We start from the raw sequence: 18,413 nt of genomic DNA on the forward strand, positions 1-18,413 counted from the left end.
CGGCGCGAGAAACTCCGCCCGCCCACGCGAAAGCGAAACGAGTAGGAGTCGAAACGACGGAAGCGAAAAAGCGAGACGACACTCGGGGGTTTGTCGCTACTTTGTCAAGCTTTCGATTAGACGGGCTTTCCGACGGAGGGTTTCACCCGTGGACGATATAAACCGAGGCAGGCATCATGGAGCTCTCAAAGCCAGCGAGAGGAGCTCAGTCGGTGGATACTTGGCGTGACTCTCCGCTAGCAACTCGGTTGAAGGCGACTCGCCCAGACTCAGCGAGACTCCGTGAACGCGATCGCTTCGTCGTCGTCCTGGGTCACCGTCGTAGCGGCAACTTCTACCGCCAGCACTCACCAAGAGGATGGAAGCTCGCGGCTCGTGCGCGCTCCTGCTGTGCCTCGTGGCCGCAATGGCCCTGCAGGCGAACGCCAGGGCGACGGGAATGGACATCTGTACGTCGGGGTTTCTGAGCACCGAGCACATGAAGAAACTCGTGAAGGTCGTGGATCAAGTAAGTGACGTCGCCCATTGAATGAATGAGCGTCTGAGCCGGTTCGTCGTCGCGGTGTGTGAAGAATGGGCATTGCGTGGAGCGGTGCGCGCATCGCCAGAATCGTGACTTAGTCGAGCGGCAATTGCCAACTCAGCTGACGGGTTGTCAGCCCTTGGCCGGGAGTCGCACACAGGTTGCTTGATTCACATTGCAGCGCGCCAACTCGTGCGCCACCGCTCCCCCAAGTTCCTCTTGCAGATAGCGGATAATTGCCTCTTTTCCTGCATGAACGATCCGTCAGCCTGTATGGTAGAGCGCGTGCACTCCACAGGACACGTGCTCGCAGTACCACAGCTCGTGTAACTAACGCTGCGCTGTCACGTGTGCTGTGCAGGTTCCAGATGATCAGAGCAACTTCAGGATCCTGCCCAACACGGATGAAATGCGTCACCACGTGGTACGTTGGCATTCGCCTGTGTTTAACAATGCACCATCAATAATACATCGTCATCATCGTCCTGATCATTGTCACTTTGCTCACCGCGTCTCTCCCCTCTCTCCCCCGCAGCTGAAGCAAGACGAGACCAGCGTGTGCCTCTTCCGCAAGGCAGTGGCCGAGCTGTACGCGGCCGCCTTCCACGCAGCGGGAACTCTGCGGTTCATGGGCAACAGGGAAGCGAAGAAGAATCACGACACATTTCACAGCTTCGCTCGGCCCAGCTGCGTGAGTCCAGAGGGCCACACCGCGCACTAACACAGACGCACGGTGCGTGGAGTTCAACTGGAAGGGATCTCAGATGTAGCTCTATGATGGCCACTTACGTGAGATGTTGAGCGACGGATTCCATCTGCCTCGACCTTCCTGAGCCAGTGATGGAAATTCCTTCTTTTTATGGCAGGCTTCAGTCGAATCCACCAGGAGACCACCAATTACCTTCAACAAAGCGGGTGCTAATGTTATTGAGCTCCAAGTGGCGATGGGATAAGAACGATATGCGATTTTGGACAACTTCAGACTTAAGCGCTTCAAGGATTGAAGTTAAATCTTCTGATATCTTGCACTGCTTGGCTCACATTTATTCTGTTCATAAGTGGCAGTGCCAGCCAATGCTCCGATTGTGACTCTGGAGGAAGTTATCCGAAACCTCTCATCGCCGCTTCTGGCCAGTCACGAGGGCGCTGCTGAATGAGAGGGAGGTTACGTTTGTGTTACACTTGACACTGACGTTGGATTCTTGGTTTTGTTTCAACAGGGAACGACGCAGGAAGGCGAACAGGACGCCAGATTCAAGAAAATCATGGCAAGACTCGCTGATGCCAAACTCAAGGTGAGCTTGACAAGTCCCTGCAGCAACAACGCGCACACGGGAACGCGTCCTAGAGGTTTTACGTGGTCAGTCAATTGCCTGCTGTCCATACTCTTTGGTTCTTTCGGTAAAGTCACGTAGTTAGAAATAGAATAAAACAAATCACGACGTTTCGAACGCAACACAAGCGGTCGTCATCAGGCAAAGGAGTCAGCCTCTAAAGGCAAACTGTATATAAAGGTTTGGAGATGGGCATAGCCCAAGTGTATCAACAGGACCAGCAGCATGGGTGGTGCACGAGTAACAATGCAGCAGCAATGCCAATGCAGCAGCAATGCCAATGCAGCAGCAATGGCAATGCAGCAACAATGCCAATGCAGCAGCAATGCCAATGCAGCAGCAATGCCAATACAGCAACAATGCCAATGCAGCAGCAATGCCAATGCAGCAGCAATGCCAATGCAGCAGCAATGCCAATGCAGCAGCAATGCCAATGTAGCAGCAATGCCAATGCAGCAGCAATGCCAATGTAGCAGCAATGCCAATGCAGCAACAAGGCCAATGTAGCAGCAATGCCAATGCAGCAGCAATGCCAATGTAGCAGCAATGCCAATGCAGCAGCAATGCCAATGCAGCAGCAATGCCAATGTAGCAGCAATGCCAATGCAGCAACAATGCCAATGTAGCAGCAATGCCAATGTAGCAGCAATGCCAATGCAGCAGCAATGCCAATGCAGCAGCAATGCCAATGTAGCAGCAATGCCAATGCAGCAGCAATGCCAATGCAGCAGCAATGCAAATGCAGCAGCAATGCCAATGTAGCAACAATGCCAATGCAGCAGCAATGCCAATGCAGCAACAATGCCAATGCAGCAGCAATGCCAATGCAACAGCAATGCCAATGTAGCAGCAATGCCAATGCAACAGCAATGCCAATGCAGCAGCAATTCCAATGTAGCAGCAATGCCAATGCAGCAGCAATGCCAATGCAGCAGCAATGCCAATGTAGCAGCAATGCCAATGTAGCAGCAATGCCAATGCAGCAGCAATGCCAATGCAGCAGCAATGCCAATTCAACAGCAATGCCAATGCAGCAGCAATGCCAATGCAGCAGCAATGCCAATGCAGCAGCAATGCCAATGTAGCAGCAATGCCAATGCAGCAGCAATGCCAATGCAGCAGCAATGCCAATGCAGCAGCAATGCCAATGCAGCAACAATGCCAATGCCGTGACTTTACCGAAAGAACCAAGGAGTATCGATTCCTGCAGTGACGAAAGCTTCAAATCAAGATTGCCTGCCGTCCGTAAATACAATTGTCCGACCGGCGTGGCGGGGATAACTCAATGTGCTCACCGTGTCCGCCCGCGCGTTCTTCCCCGTCGACGCAGATTCCCTCGGACGAGGCGATGCTCCGCAAGGTTCTCCGAGAGACGGAGCTGCTGCCCATCGCGTGCACGGAGCGCGCGGACCGCGAGAAGCCGTCGGGCGGTCGGCGCGGAGGAGGAGGAGACGGCGGCGGCGGCGGCAAGCGGAATTCGGGAGCGAAGAAGCCGCGAGGCGGAAAGCAGCAGCGGCAGGGTGGAGAGAAGCGGCGCAGAAAGTCCCGGCAGTGAGCCGCCCGCTGCTGCTGCTGCTGTGCCAACACCCAGGACTGTGCGATCCAAAATGCGTCCGCGCCCGGCGAACCACGTCCAGTATACCTCTCGTTGTGCCTGCGTTTAACTCGGCACGTGCAGCGTGGGGAAGGTTGCCACCTGTCATGGTGTTCCCGGAATCGCGCCCTCCTTTTGAGGTGCAGCTGGACCGGCGAGTCTCTCGTTCCCACCGGGACATCGCACGTGGCGGTGTCGGGTCAGTGGCGCGGTGACCTCCGAGGTGGCAGCCCCCCCCCCCCCCCTCAAGTCACGTGCCTAAACTTTCGTCCCGGACGCGATACGGGCCCAATGCTGCACTCGATGAACATTTTAATCAAAGCGAATTGTTTGAAGAAAAAAAAAAGTCCTATTTATTTTCTACGTTTAAAGTACAGTTACTATTTATTAATTGCATTGCTACTATTTATGACGTTTTGAGCCGAAGTATTTATTAAGCACAGCTTTTTTATCAATTGCATTGTTCTTATTTATGACGTTTTGAACCGATGATGAAACGTATTACTTGAAAAAAAATGTTGTTTAAAGTTTTCAAATTTCGATCAAATAGCCACGACGATATTCATATATTGATACGTGATCGGCCACGCGCCTTGCACTGCCGGTCACGCGCCTTGCACTGCCCAGACGCTTCGCATCGATGCGACGAGAGCCCCCCCTCCACCCCATGGGGGGCCGAGGAGTTGAACCCTGCCCCCCGCGGGGGCTCCCTCCGCCCCCCAGCGGCGAGGCTCCCCCCGCCCCTCGGCGCTTTCTTGCTGTGGTTGTCCCCGCCTGATGACGGTTGCTTGTGTTGCGATCGAAACGTCGTGATCTGTCATTCTTCTACCCACGTGACTTTGCCGAAAGAGCCAAAGGGAATGGATTCTTGCACTCACGAAAGCTTCAGATCAAGATCGCTCGGCTCTTGCCTCCCTCCCTCTCTCGAGCTCACGTGGTCACCCGAGCGCGCATCGCTTTAACAGCATTCCTAATTCATTGCCTATTTATTAAGTACAGCATTACTACTATTTATTTAAGTTATTGAGCCGGAGGTGAAACATTAAAACGTGTTTTTTTAGTTTTACATTTGGTATTTAATGTACGGTTTGTTTATTTATGTTAATTTATGATTATTTATGTTCATGTTAATTGCCGTATTTATTGTCGTAAACTGACCGCGACGGGTGTACGATCGCGCTGACAAGAGTGGTATGATGACGATGATGGTGATGATGATGATGACGGTGATGATGATGACAATGATGATGACGACGATGATGATGACGATGATGGTGATGATGATGGTGATGATGATGATGACGATGATGGTGATGATGACGATGATGATGACAACGATGATGATGATGACGATGATGGTGATGATGACAACGATGATGATGATGAGTTGCTGCTGTTCGCGCTGAGCGTCTCGTCACAATAAACACTGCAGCCGCCTCCTCTGTCGCGTCTCCTCCTCCCCGGTGCGAACATGCCGAGCGGTGCTCCTCCGTGTGGGACACCAAACTAGACAGTCGTCTATTAGACACGAGACTAGGCAGTACTCGAGGCTAGGCAGTACTCTAGGCAGTACTCGAGGCAGTACTCCAGTACTGCAGGAGCCTCCTGAGCAGGAATGTTGAGACTCAGCAAGGCTTTGGCAAATCAGAATATCTGCTAACAGCAGAGGAATCCGATGAGTTATTAAGCTCTTTATTCACACGTGTCCAGTAGGGGCACGGGGTCAGAACGTAACAACCACAACAATCAATACAAACACGCGCTAAGGGTGCAAAGTTTAGAACAGTTAAACACAAATGCCTTTGAAGATATATACAAATACAACTAAACTATGTTTTGTTTCGATTTAAAGCTTTCGTGACTGCAGGGATTCATCTTCTTGGTTCTTTCGGTAAAGTCACGTAGAATGAAAATAATAAAATAATAATTAAAAAAACATTAAATAATTTTCACGACGTTTCGGCCACAACGCAAGCAGCCGTCCTCAGGTGGAGAACAGGTCTGTCGAGAAGACAGAGCCTGAATGACACGCCTCAGGCTTGGAGCGACTATTTAAGCTGTTTAGTTTTAAATCTCAGCAGCTACGGCCGACTGAGCCGCTCGCTGGTTTTTCAGAATCGACCAACGCCGCGAACGAAATTGCTCACCAACTACAGGACAAGGTCGTGGGTCTGAGTAACCGATACACGGGGCGGCTTCGATTTAAATACAGAAACACCTGCCAGGCTCCTTTCACGTTCAAGTGCGGTGCTGTGTAAGGGGGTCGTCCATAAATGACGTCACGCGATTTTGGACGATTTTTGACCCCCCCCCCTCCCCTCGTCACACGGCGTCACAAAAAGTTAGACCCCCCCCTCAAATATGACGTTACAAATCTCTGCCCCCCCCCCCCCCCCAATAAAACATGCTTCAAATCTCTTTAAACTATTGTCATTGTAGTACGTATTTAATGTGGCGTTGCACTCTGACGTTGTAGGAGATAACATTTATTAAAAAGTATATGTAATTAAGTAGAACGTGTTGTCTATATTCATTTAAAGTTGCCCATTTTGATGTGACGTCACATTTCTCAACCCCCCCCCCCCCCCATCGTCACACATCGTCACAAATATCTGACCCCCCCCCTATCTGCGTGACGTCATTTACGGACGGCCCCTAATTCGCGATGCGCGGTACCAGCAGAGATACTAAATCACCAACTCGTCGTCGGTCCGCTGCTGGATCGAGTCGCGACTGTCTTCCCACGCAGAGTCGGTCACTGGGGTCGTCTGACTGTGACCATACTTCACCACGCTGGTCCAGCACGCGCTGGTAAAGGGGACATCCCTCGGGAGCGGTGCCGATGTTTGGTCGTGGCCGGATGTCGTACTCAGGTCGTCGGATTCACGGCTCGAGGCGTGCTAACCACTACACCACCGCCCCGCCACCCCCCCGACGATCCACGTGGAAAACCACGACAACTCATCCGAGTTCATTCTCGCTATTCCCGTCTTCCCAGGTTTATACGACGCCCTGGGAGGTTAGATGCATACTAACCGTGTGCCCGGTGTCAATCACGTTACAAATCCGGTCACACGCGCACACGCACGCACGCCGGATTATTAGACGGGAACTAATTGCGTCTCGTCTGCTGAGCAGGAGAACACGGCAATCAGTGCACTCTTACTCTCTTAGCTTTTACACTCCCTGGAATCCCGCTTTCGTAATGTCTCGCAGTGTACACAAAGACAAAGATCCCCCCGTATAGCCTTCAACAGGCTGTTGGGGCAAGTGCTGTTAGCCAGGAGCACCTGTGGAAGGCCGGCACGGCACACGAGGGGGTGGGTGGCCAGCACCACGCCCGGCCGCCTTTCTCTCCCGACTGGCGATGTCTATACCTCGTACAAGGTACTAATTTGAGGTTGAGTCGACCTAGGGGAGGCACCAGGACCGGTTAAGATCATTGCCACTGGTGTTGGTGAACTTCTTTCAAACCGTTCGAAGCGCTACCGGGTGAAGGACATTAAACTAAACACAAAAAGCAGTTCCAAAGAAATGAGTTTTCAATTGAGATGATTTCAAAGTGCATCGCTCCAGTGGCTTCCTCATGTCGGAAGGAAGAAGCGTTCCAGACGGCTGTGAGCGGGAATCGAACTCGGGTGGCCGGGTTCGTAGCGCAGCGCGCTAGCCACTGCACCACCGCTCCGCGCGACGCACAGAGAGCACGTTACATGTCGTTACATGTCGTTATATGTCGTTATATGTCGCTGCTGTAAAACGGGGGCGTTGTATGAGCCCCTTCCACGTAACATTTTATGATTTTATGGGTTTTAACCACTCTCGAGAGAAAGCGCTGATGATGATGATGATGAAATCGTTTTGGAAAACACCCAGACAATGCACACCTGCCCACGTGGTCTACACGTCCGTACACAGCCATGCTTGTCAATCCACTGCTGGATGAAGGCCTCCGCCAAGCCGTGCTGTTCGTGGGAGGCTATGCGACCATACTTCACCACGCGGGTCGGTGCCGGTTGGTGAAGGCGGGGAGGAGCGCAGCACGACAGGAGTACAGTACAACAATGGATGTTTGTTCCAGATTTGAAGCTTTCGTGACTGCAATGATTCATACTGTTAGGTTTTTTCGGTAAAGTCACGTAGGTAAAAAAGTTAGATTGAAAGTTAATAAAAGTAATAATGGAAATAAAATAAAATAATAAATCATTAATATTTTTTATTTTATTTCCATTATAACTTTTAGTAACTTTTAATTTTACTCAGCTTATATATAAGCTTATATATAAGCTTATATATAAGCTCCTAGCTTGGCAGTGTCTCATTCTTCACCTGAAGACGGCTGCTTGCGTTGTAGCCGAAACGTCGTGAGAATTATTTTATTATGTTTTATTTTTATTATTTTATTGCTTTCCTTCTACGTGACTTTACCGAAAAAACCAAGAAGATTTTAATTTTATTTTATTTCCATTATTACTTTTATTAACTTTGAATTTTAATTTTTTACCTAAGTGACTTTACCGAAAAAAACCTAACAGAATGGATGTTTGCTTTACTGCCGTCTGCTGCCCCCCGGAAGAAGTAACGAAACCTATAACACCTGTTATGCACGTTGGGCGCCCATCACAAGCGGTGTGTCACGTGGCTATACAAACCTCGCTTCACTGCGACCTCTGCTTAACGATGATGATGATAATGATGGAAAAACCACCTGTATTCGATTCACGGCTACCATCAGTGGCGAGTACTGTATGGGAACCAGGCGCTGACGCTTCACTTCACCAACCCGGACCACGGCACCTGCCCCCGACGACACTTGACCCATGAACTCGCACTCCGCCTGCCCCAAGCTGCACTGGGCAGCGTGCTCAAGTTTGGTCAAATGACCTCCAACGCCACCCGCGGATCCGCGCGGCGTGGGGAGGCCGTGACCCAGAGGCGGGTTTACAACGACGCTGGAAAAGGGAGCGAATTGAGAGCAGAAAGTGATTTTTAAAGATCAATAATTATTCTTATTATTACAACCAAACAGAGTTGTAACAAGTGAAGAGGTCCTCATTAGCCATGTTCTATCGACTGCTGGATGAAGCCGTCCCCGTGCCCCAAAACCTCCTGCGATGCCCTCACCCCATCCTCTGACTGCTGCCCAAGTGCTGCCGGTCTCATCGCTCCATCTCTGCGGTGGTGGAGCTCTTCTCGGGAAGCGCCGATTTTGCCCACCCCCCCTCCACTGGCTGCCGTTCCGTCAGCAGTCTCGCCCGTTGGTGACCATCATCGCCACAATCATCAACCACCATCACCACCACCATCATCATCCCTCCCAACCACGATGCCTCCTTCCCAGAGCTCCGCGAACTTTCCTCAAGAGTCGCGTGGCGAGCAACGCGCCCGAGCGGAACGTCGTCTGGAAAGTGGCGACTCGGCAGAGTTCGCCGTGACGCGGCCGTGCAGGCGACGAGGACACGTGGCGGTGGTGGCGGCGGTGGCGGCGGTGGTGGTGGTGGCGATGGTGGTGGTGGTGGTGATGGCGGTGATGGTGGTGGTGGTGGCGATGGTGGTGGCGAAGTTGGTGGTGGTGGTGGCTATGTTGATGGTGGCGATGGTGGCGGTGGTAGCGATGGTGGTGGTGGCCATGGCGGTGGTGGTGGCGATGTTGGCGGTCTCGATGTTGGTGGTGGTGGTGCAGGGCTCGCGGTGCCATTCCGCTGCCTCCGAACGCAAGACCGCGATTACTAAAAGCAGCACCCATCAGAGTTTTGGTTAAGAGATATTGTCACTGTTAAGTGGTCTGGTTGTTCACGGTACATTGAGAGTATCAATTTCCCCCACGTGTCGTGACAACGCAGTTAGTTGATCGGAGTAAAGTGTAGTTACTCCCAACTTATCCAAGACGTCTGGCCTGCGTGGAAGAGTAGGCCGAATACACTCCGAGAGGGGCTCTCCAAAGCTCCTTTCAGCGGAGGCCCGTCCGGTAGCAGCGGCGCGAGCAACGCATTGCAGGGCTGCGCCTCTATCTTTACCCCATCATTGTCACGTGACACGATCCTATATGGACATCACTTTCTGGTTGCTCCGAAGGAGAGCGGTTTCACGAAACGTCGTGTTAATACCGCAGCTACCTTTATACCGATAATACCAACTTGCGTATTCTCACAATGACTTCACTTCAAATCGACTGATGCATTCTACGATGCGAGACGTCCCTGCGAGGCTGTAGGTGCTCACTCTGGGTATCAATGAGAATGCACCGTGACACGTCCGACACTTCTGTTTGACGACACCGCAGGGCGTGGGCAGTGTTGCTCCTCCCGGCGAATCGCAGCCCAGCTCTCCCCTCTCGGGTCGTGCCGCGTGATGTCAGACGTTTCGCTCCGCGTGCTTGGGACCTACTTCAGGAAATTCACTACATCGGCAGGCTTACATCAAACGCCAGCAGCCGGCAAACTTTAAACGAAGGGAGATGGAGAGTCGCCGCCGTTCAAGTTTGCTGCCCGAAGAAGTTCCCAGCCAGCGCGTGAAGCGAAACGTCGGACATTATGCCGATCAACACGCTCAGCACAAGAGCACAAGTGAACTTGGCTGGCGTTATTAGGTCCACGACTCTTGCATTGCGCTTTGAAATATTCTCTACAGTTTGTGTGTGTTGAACTTCTTTCGCACCGTACGTCGCCCACGGTGCTAATCGGAGGTGCGGCGGTGGGTGGGGGGGAACAAACTAAAGACAAAAATCAGTTCTAAAATAACAAGTTTTCAATTCGGTTTTAAAAGTGCATAGCTCCAGTAGCTTCCTAATATCGGAAAAATTATGATGATCAAGGTGATGATTACGATGATGAAGATGATTATGATCACGACGATGATCACCACCACCACCACCATCATCATCATCGTCACCGTCACGATGCCGTTCGAGTAGAGAAAGCGGAACGTGTTGTCGGGGTTCAAGGGCGGCTTCGGGGAACGTCTCGAAGTGAAACCAACCGGGGGACACGTGACACTCAAGACGCCCTGCGGCGAACAGGGCAGCCGCACGTGACGGTGGGGGGGAGGGGGAGCCAGAACGAGGGAGTTGCTCGCGACAGCTCAGTAAGCAGAAAGAAGGAAGTTGAACTCTCCCACCGCCCACTCGCAACGCCAGGTAGCCCCACGTCACTCGAAAGCCACCGCCAATATTCGGTTTCCGTTTGCAGGGGGAGTTGCAGCAGCAGCAGCAGGGGCGGTGCCTACAGCTGCGGCAGCGGCACGGAAGAGAGAGAAAGGGGGTGGGGTGGGGGGGAATTCTCCCATCCGCTCCGCCGTGACGCAACGGTGAAAACCGCTGCAGCGAACGCAGCCGCGTCTACTTTCGATTAGACGGGCTTTCCGACGGAGGGTTTCACCCGTGGACGATATAAGCCGAGGCAGGTATCATGGAGCTCTCAAAGCCAGCGAGAGGAGCTCAGTCGGTGGATACTTGGCGTGACTCTCCGCTAGCAACTCGGTTGAAGGCGACTCGCCCAGACTCAGCGAGACTCCGTGAACGCGAACGCTTCGTCGTCGTCGTGGGTCACCGTCGTAGCGGCAACTTCTACCACCAGCACTCACCAAGAGGATGGAAGCTCGCGGGTCGTGTGCGCTCCTGCTGTGCCTCGTGGCCGCAATGGCCCTGCAGGCGAACGCCAGGGCGACGGGAATGGACATCTGTACGTCGGGGTTTCTGAGCACCGAGCACATGAAGAAACTCGTGAAGGTCGTGAATGAAGTAAGTGACGTCGCACATTGAATGAATGAGCGTCTCTGAGCCAGTTCGTCGTCTCAGTGTGTGAAGGATGGGCATTGCGTGGAGCGGTGCGCGCATCGCCAGAATCGCGACTTAGCCGAGCGGTAATTGCCACCGCTCCCCCAATTACCTCCTGCAGATAGTGGTTAATTGCCTCTTTTCCAGCATGAGTTGTGTGAACGATCAGTCAGCCTGCATGGTAGAGCGCGTGCACTCCACATGACACGTGCTCGCAGTTCCACAGCTCGTGTAACTAACGCTGCGCTGTCACGTGTGCTGTGCAGGTTCTAGATGATCAGCGCAACTTCAGGATCCTACCCAACACGGATGAAATGCGTCACCACGTGGTACGTTGGCATTCGCCCGTGTTCAACAATGCACCATCAATAATACATCGTCATCATCATCCTGATCATTGTCACTTTGATCACCGCGTCTCTCTCCTCTCTCTCCCCCGCAGCTGAAGCAAGACAAGGCCAGTGTGTGCCTCTTCCGCAAGGCAGTGGCCGAGCTGTACGCGGCCGCCTTCCAAGCAGAGGGAACTCATCGGTTCATGGGCAACAGGGAAGCGAAGAAGAATCACGACACATTTCACAGCTTCGTTCGGCCCAGCTGCGTGAGTCCAGAGGGCCACACCGCGCACTCACACAGACGCACGGTGCGTGGACCAGAGTTCAACTGGACGGGATCTCAGATGTAGCTCTATGATGGCCACTTACGTGAGATGTGGATCGACGGATTCCATCTGCCTCGACCATCCTGCGCCAGTGATGGATTATTCACATAATTTACATTCCTACGGGAGTCAGTCAAATCCATCAGGCAACCACCGTTAACCCTAAACAAAGCGAGTGCTTCAAGAGTTAAAGTTCAATATTCGGATATCTTGCACTGCTTGGCTCACATTTATTCTGTTCATGAATTGTGACTCTGGAGGAAGTGATCCGAAGCCTCTCAGCGCCGCTTCTGGCCAGTCACGAGGGCGCTGCTGAATGAGAGGGAGCTTACGTTTGTGTTACACTTGACACTGACGTTGGATTCTTGGTTTTGTTTCAACAGGGAACGACGCAGGAAGGCGAACAGGACGCCACATTCAAGGAAATCATGGCAAGACTCGCTGATGCCAAACTCAAGGTGAGCTTGACAAGTCCCTGCAGCAACAACGCGCACACGGGAACGCGTCCTAGAGGTTTTACGTGGTCAGCCAATCGCAGTCCGTAAATACAATTGTCCGACCGGCGTGGCGGGGATAACTCAATGTGCTCACCGTGTCCGCCCGCGCGTTCTTCCCCGTCGACGCAGATTCCCTCGGACGAGGCGATGCTCCGCAAGGTGCTCCGAGAGACGGAGCTGCTGCCCATCGCGTGCACGGAGCGCGCGGACCGCGAGAAGCCGTCGGGCGGTCGGCGCGGAGGAGGAGGAGACGGCGGCGGCGGCGGCAAGCGGAAGCCGGGAGCGAAGAAGCAGCGAGGCGGAAAGCAGCAGCGGCATGGTGGAGAGAAGCGGCGCAGAAAGTCCCGGCAGTGAGCCGCGCTCTGTCGCTGCTGCTGCTGTGCCAACACCCAGGACTGTGCATTCGAAAATGCGTCCGCGCCCGGCGAAGCACATCCAGTATACCTCTCGCTGTGCCTGCGTTTAGCTCGGCAAGTGTAGCGTGGGGAAGGTTGCCCGCTACATTTTGGTCAAACCAGAGGTGCATCTGTCCTGCCGAGTTTCTCGTTCCCACCGGGACATCTCAAGTTGTGGTGCTTGAGAGGTGGTCTTGAGATTTTTTTTGTGTAACTTTTGCGAGATTCGTGCCGGGGGCTTTTTTGTTTGTCAGCCTCCAAGGTGGCAGCCCCCCCCCTCACCCCCAGTCACGTGCCCAAGGTATTGTCCCGGACGCGACAGGGCTGCGCGCGAGCGATATTTTAATCAAAGTGAAAAAAAACATTGCTATGTATTGTCTATTTATTAAGTACAGTTACTATTTATCAGTTACATTGTTACTATTTATTACGTTTTGAGCCGATGTTTTTTTTATTAAGTGACTATTTATCAATGACATTACTATTTATTACGTTTTGAGCTGATGGTAAAACGTATTACTTGAACTTTTTAAAAGTTATATAAATTTCGATCAAGTAGGCACGATGGTATTTATTATAAAAAAATATATTTTATATGTTATATATTTATATATAAAATATTAAATGTTTTATATATGTATTAATAATCGCTGTTGTGATAATTTATGATAATTTAAGTTTATTTAATGTTAACTTCTGTATTTCTTTCTGTCGTGCGCTTGACCGCGACGGCGTGTTTTTTTTTTATCGCGTTGACAAAAGTGGTATGATGATGGTGACGACGACGATGATGGCGATGATGACGATGATGATGGTGATGATGATGACGATGATGATGATGACGATGATGATTTTGATTTAAAGCTTTCGTGACTGCAGGGATTCATCTTCTTGGTTCTTTCGGTAAAGTCACGTAGAAGGGAAGTTATAAAATAATAAAAATAAAACATAATAAAATTATAATAAAATTATGTTTTATTTTTATTATTTTATTACTTCCCTTCTACGTGACTTTACCGAAAGAACCAAGAAGACGATGATGATGATACGTTGCTGCTGCTCGCGCTGAGCGCCTCGTCACAATAAACACTGCAGCCGTCTCCTCTGTCGCGTCTCCTCCTACTCCACCTCCTCGGTGCGAACATGCCGAGCGGTGTTCCTCGGTATGTGAACAGCAATAGCCTTGCACGTGCAATCAATTAGGATTCGCGTGTCGCGTCTACTAAGTGCGGTCGCATCTTCACAGACGCCGAACCACTACGGCGGACAGCCGGATCTAGCAGGTTGGGGGGGGGGAGTAGAAGTCTCACGTGGAGATATTCACTCTCCGCGGAGGTTGTCCGTGCCTGGGAAACCAAGTGGGAGGCCGTCCATAAATGACGTCACGCACCTGGGGGGGGGGGTCAGACATTTGTGACGATGTGTGACGAGCGGGGGGATGGGTTGAGAAATGTGACGTCACATCAAAATGCGCAACTTTAAATATATATAGACAACACGTTCTACTTAATTAAACGTACTTTTTAATGTTTCTCCTACAACATCCGAGTGCAGCGCCATATTAAATACGCACTACAATGACAATAGTTTAAAGCGACTTGAAGCATGTTTTATTTGGGGGGGAGGGCAGAGCTTTGTGACGTCATATTTGAGGGGGGGGGTCTGACTTTTTGTGACGTCGTGTGACGAGTGGGGGGGGGGGTCAAAAATAGTCCAAAATCGCGTGACGTCATTTATGGACGGCCCCTGGCGTCTCCAGGTTCGCGGTGCGGCGCTTACCAACTGCGCCACTCGCTCTGCGTGCGCTGTGCAGAGGCGGGCAGTCACGGGCGGACGGAAATGAAGGTCTCGAAGCTGAACTGGAAGAGCGATCTCTCACTGAGCAAAGGTTGAGCACGGAAGAGAGTGCGTGGAGGGGAGGGGAGCGAGATGAGAGGGGAGAGGTAAGAGAGTGCGTGGAGGGGAGTAGAGTGAGATGAGAGGGGAGAGGCAGGAGAGTGCGTGGAGGGGAGTGGAGTGAGATGGGAGGAGAGTGGAGTGAGATGAGAGTGGAGAGGTAGGAGAATGCGTGAAGGGGATTAGAGTGAGATGAGAGGGGAGAGGCAGGAGAGCGCGTGGAGGGGAGTAGAGTGAGATGAGAGGGGAGAGGTAGGAGAGTGCGTGGAGGGGAGTAGGGTGAGATGAGAGGGAAAAGGTAGGAGAGTGCGTGGAGGGGGGTAGAGTGAGATGAGAGGGGAGAGGTGTAGCAGACTCCCTTAGCCGACAGGCATTCAATTCCCACGGAGGTTCATGAAAGTTCATCAGCATGTTTGCTGACGAATAACCCACAGCAACGTGTGAGTCAACAGCAAAACATATCGCACGAGAAATCTGTAGCCCTACCACACCGAATGTAGTTGTCATAAACACACCACACACACACGTCACACACACATCACACACCCTTCACACACACATCACACACACCACACACACACATCACACACCCATCACACACCCATCACACACATCACACACACACACCACCACACACACATCACACACACCACACACACATCACACACACACATCACACACACATCACACACACACACCACCACACACACATCACACACACACATCACACACACATCACACACATCACACACACACACCACCACACACACATCACACACACCACACACACATCACACACACACATCACACACACACGTCTCGCACAGCATCATCAGCCATGTCGTCGTCAGCTCTGCAAGAAGGGTCACCCCCCCCCTTGCCCCTCTCGTGGTCACGTGATACCACGATCCATCTCACTCCTGCGCGAATATCTGATGTCGCGGCTCCATCTCCGCGGCGGTTGTCCCGTCCGGCGTCACCGCCCGTCCCGGGGCTGCGGATGCCAAACCTCCTTTCAGGTGCCGCGATGCCCCCTAGTGTTGTGCGTGGAGCAGAGATCACTTTTAAAAAGCATCTCTCGAAGGTAGCTCTGGGGTGTCCACTTCCAGTGGAGCCGTTCTGCGACACGGAAGGGCTGCCCTCCTCTCTCGAGAAATTCGAAATTGACGTTTCGTCTCAACGACGCCTTCCACGCCGACTGACACGGAGGCGTGCCTTTGCTTGTTCCGCTGACAATGTGCGGCGGACAGATGTATGCACGTGTGCACGCTGGACTTCTTTCGCGCCGTACGTGGCCAGCCGTGCTAATCGGAGGTGCGGGGTGCTCCAATCAGATCGGGTGCAGGCATCCCGTTCCCGCGAGTGGACCATACCATTCCAGAATTACCCCATCGGCAAATGCGGCTTGCTTACTAAGTGGAACGTTCCATTTGCTAAACGTGGGGTGACGCACACGTCCGTCCGTACCTCCGGCCGCACCTTTTCACATCTCCCCCAACACGTCAATGAAAAATAACACTCCGGGTTTTCTTTGCATTTTAATACCACAAATTTTTTTTTCGTTGTTGTTATTCAGTTTAAAATGGCTACAATTTAGTGTCCGAGTTCACAAAGAGGATGACGGTGATAATAAAATCATCTGAACGCATTTGCGTGCGCGCGTACGCACAACAACACCAACAACAACCGCCGTTCACCACTAAGTGGCGGTGACGTCGCCACGGCGCCCGTGCCATGCTCGGTGCACTTTGAGGACTCGTGAAAGTGTCGAAGGCTCGCTACCGGCCAGGAGGTGACGGAACAGAGCCCAGGTGCCAATGGGTTGACTGACTTGAGACGTCTGCCCGATGTACCACCCTGCGCTCCCCACCGTGCCAACTTGCTGCGTTTTAGCCGCCCGGCGCTCCGCTCCTTGTTGTGAGCGTCGCTCCTCTGCCCTCCGCTGCTGCTGGAGGGCGACTGCCTCCGACTGCCCGGCAGCGAACCTCCTCTGCTTTGTTCAGAAACAGAGATAAAGATCTCCCGTGTGGCGTTTAGCAGACTGTTTTTGGGGCAAGTGCCGGCACTGCACGCGTGTGCGCAGCCTCGCGCGCTCGAACGAGCTCTGCTGTCGATGGCTGATGTACGAACAGCAGAGTTACCGCGGTCATAACATTCGAGAAAATTTCTTTTTTACATAAGTGGGAAGGATGAACCGCAGGGAAAACCACTTTTACCGAACGGAAAAATAAATGAACACGAGTGCACACGCAGCAAAAAAAAATTCGGGTAAGGCGATGAGGAAATTTCCGGGTTGCACTTTGTTTGTTTCTCAAGCATTGACGAACATGACTTGTACGATGTAACTTTTTGTTTACGAATGTTCATTAATACGATTGTCCATCTTAGAGATGCAATGATCCCCCCCCCTCTACCCCCACACATAACCGCCGCCCTCTATCAAGTCAACGAAAACAAATTCACGATTCTGGGCCACATTTGGATTCAAGAATAGGACGGGTGGCTTTTCATTTTATTTCTTCCCCCATATTCTTACGTCATCATTTACCGGCGGAGGCGCAGCCCTGCAATTGCCGACTCGCGCCACCCTGCTGGTGGAAGGGGCATTCACGAAGAGGCAGTTTTCCACAGTCCGTCCGGTGGAGGGCCCTCTAGAGGGTGTTTTGGCCAACTCCTCCACCAGGATAGGCAACATGAATTAAACAAGCCGGCAGTTTTGCTTGTAGATTTGGTAACTTACATGCCTCTTATCAATGATAAAACTGTCGCTGATGAATGCCGATCTTCAGAGAGAGCCACTCGACAGGATAATTTGACCGACTCATCCACGCTGCCCAAGACATGTCGGCAGAGGTTTGAGCGCGTACCCTCACTTTAACAACAATAACAATTAACATGTATATGTAAGACGCCTTCCACTCGTGTCCCAAGGCGCCTTACCCCACCGCACACGCGTCAATCGACGTTTTGTTGGCCATCTCCTCTCGCGCAGCCTCGTGAACGGAACGTTCCGTTTCGATCGCTGAATCCGTGCGTCGCCACGTGCCGAGTGCGTAAGCAAATTGTTTTATGATATTGCTACCACCGCTGCTGCATTGGCGCACGAGCACAAACAACAACAACGACAACACGAACATTCAGCACGGTCGGTCAACAACGCTGCGGCCTTAAGACGGAACGTATGCAACAGGCGACGTTTCAGGTAGTGGGACCGTCTTCAGAGTACGTGAGCAAGGGGCTCGTGTGCTCTGCATAAGGGGCACTGCCTGAAACGTCGCCAAGAATATACTGCCTCTGTTCAAGGTCACAGCGCTATTGAGGAACGCGTTGAGCATTTGTCTGCTGTGAATGTCCACGTGATAAGCCACTTCATTGGGCGATCATTTGTGGCCAGGTCGCTTCTGAAAAAGTGCTATACGGCTCAGCAGGCCTTACCTGTTAAAATAAAAAAAATTTGTACAGTCGTTTTAATAGTTTAATAGTTGAGGTTTGAGTGTGCGAGTGCACGTAATGGGCACGCGTTTCAAACGATCTGGACAATTTTGCGTCTGACATTCTGATCAGTGGACATGCCGCGATGACGTCACGTGTCTACTTGCCAACACAATTGTGACGTCACCCGGCAGCTGTGCGCCGACGCTTTTATTTTGTGGCTCAAGAGCGCAGCGTGACGTCACAGCTGTATATATTTCATCTTCACGCCAATCCGTAAAAAAAAAAACCCACTCGGATCGTCCAGAAATGT

At 52.0% G+C, this 18,413-nt stretch overlaps 2 protein-coding genes across 3 annotated transcripts; both read left to right on the forward strand.

Annotated features, from left to right (window-relative positions):
• Positions 1-213: 213 nt before the first annotated feature.
• On the forward strand, positions 214-3,536 carry LOC133351726 (uncharacterized). The gene is made up of 5 exons (XM_061567157.1): positions 214-508; positions 885-947; positions 1,059-1,214; positions 1,744-1,818; positions 3,188-3,536. The coding sequence occupies exons 1-5, from the start codon at positions 359-361 to the stop codon at positions 3,410-3,412; spliced, it is 669 nt and encodes a 222-aa protein (XP_061423141.1). The 5' UTR covers positions 214-358; the 3' UTR covers positions 3,413-3,536.
• A 3,673-nt stretch (positions 3,537-7,209) lies between these two features.
• LOC133351728 (uncharacterized) lies at positions 7,210-13,684 on the forward strand. 2 transcript variants are annotated; one of them, XM_061567160.1, is made up of 5 exons: positions 7,210-7,518; positions 11,489-11,551; positions 11,665-11,820; positions 12,264-12,338; positions 12,507-13,684. In XM_061567160.1, exons 1-5 carry the CDS (start codon positions 7,369-7,371, stop codon positions 12,729-12,731), a joined length of 669 nt encoding a protein of 222 aa, XP_061423144.1. In that variant the 5' UTR covers positions 7,210-7,368; the 3' UTR covers positions 12,732-13,684. The 2 variants fall into 2 exon arrangements, with proteins under 2 accessions (XP_061423144.1, XP_061423143.1); XM_061567159.1 differs by lacking the exon at positions 7,210-7,518 and adding an exon at positions 8,163-11,186.
• Positions 13,685-18,413: the final 4,729 nt, after the last annotated feature.

Source organism: Lethenteron reissneri, chromosome 38 (genome assembly GCF_015708825.2).
Source record: "Lethenteron reissneri isolate LAM-NWPU_2019-01 chromosome 38, ASM1570882v1, whole genome shotgun sequence".
NCBI lineage: Eukaryota > Metazoa > Chordata > Hyperoartia > Petromyzontiformes > Petromyzontidae > Lethenteron > Lethenteron reissneri.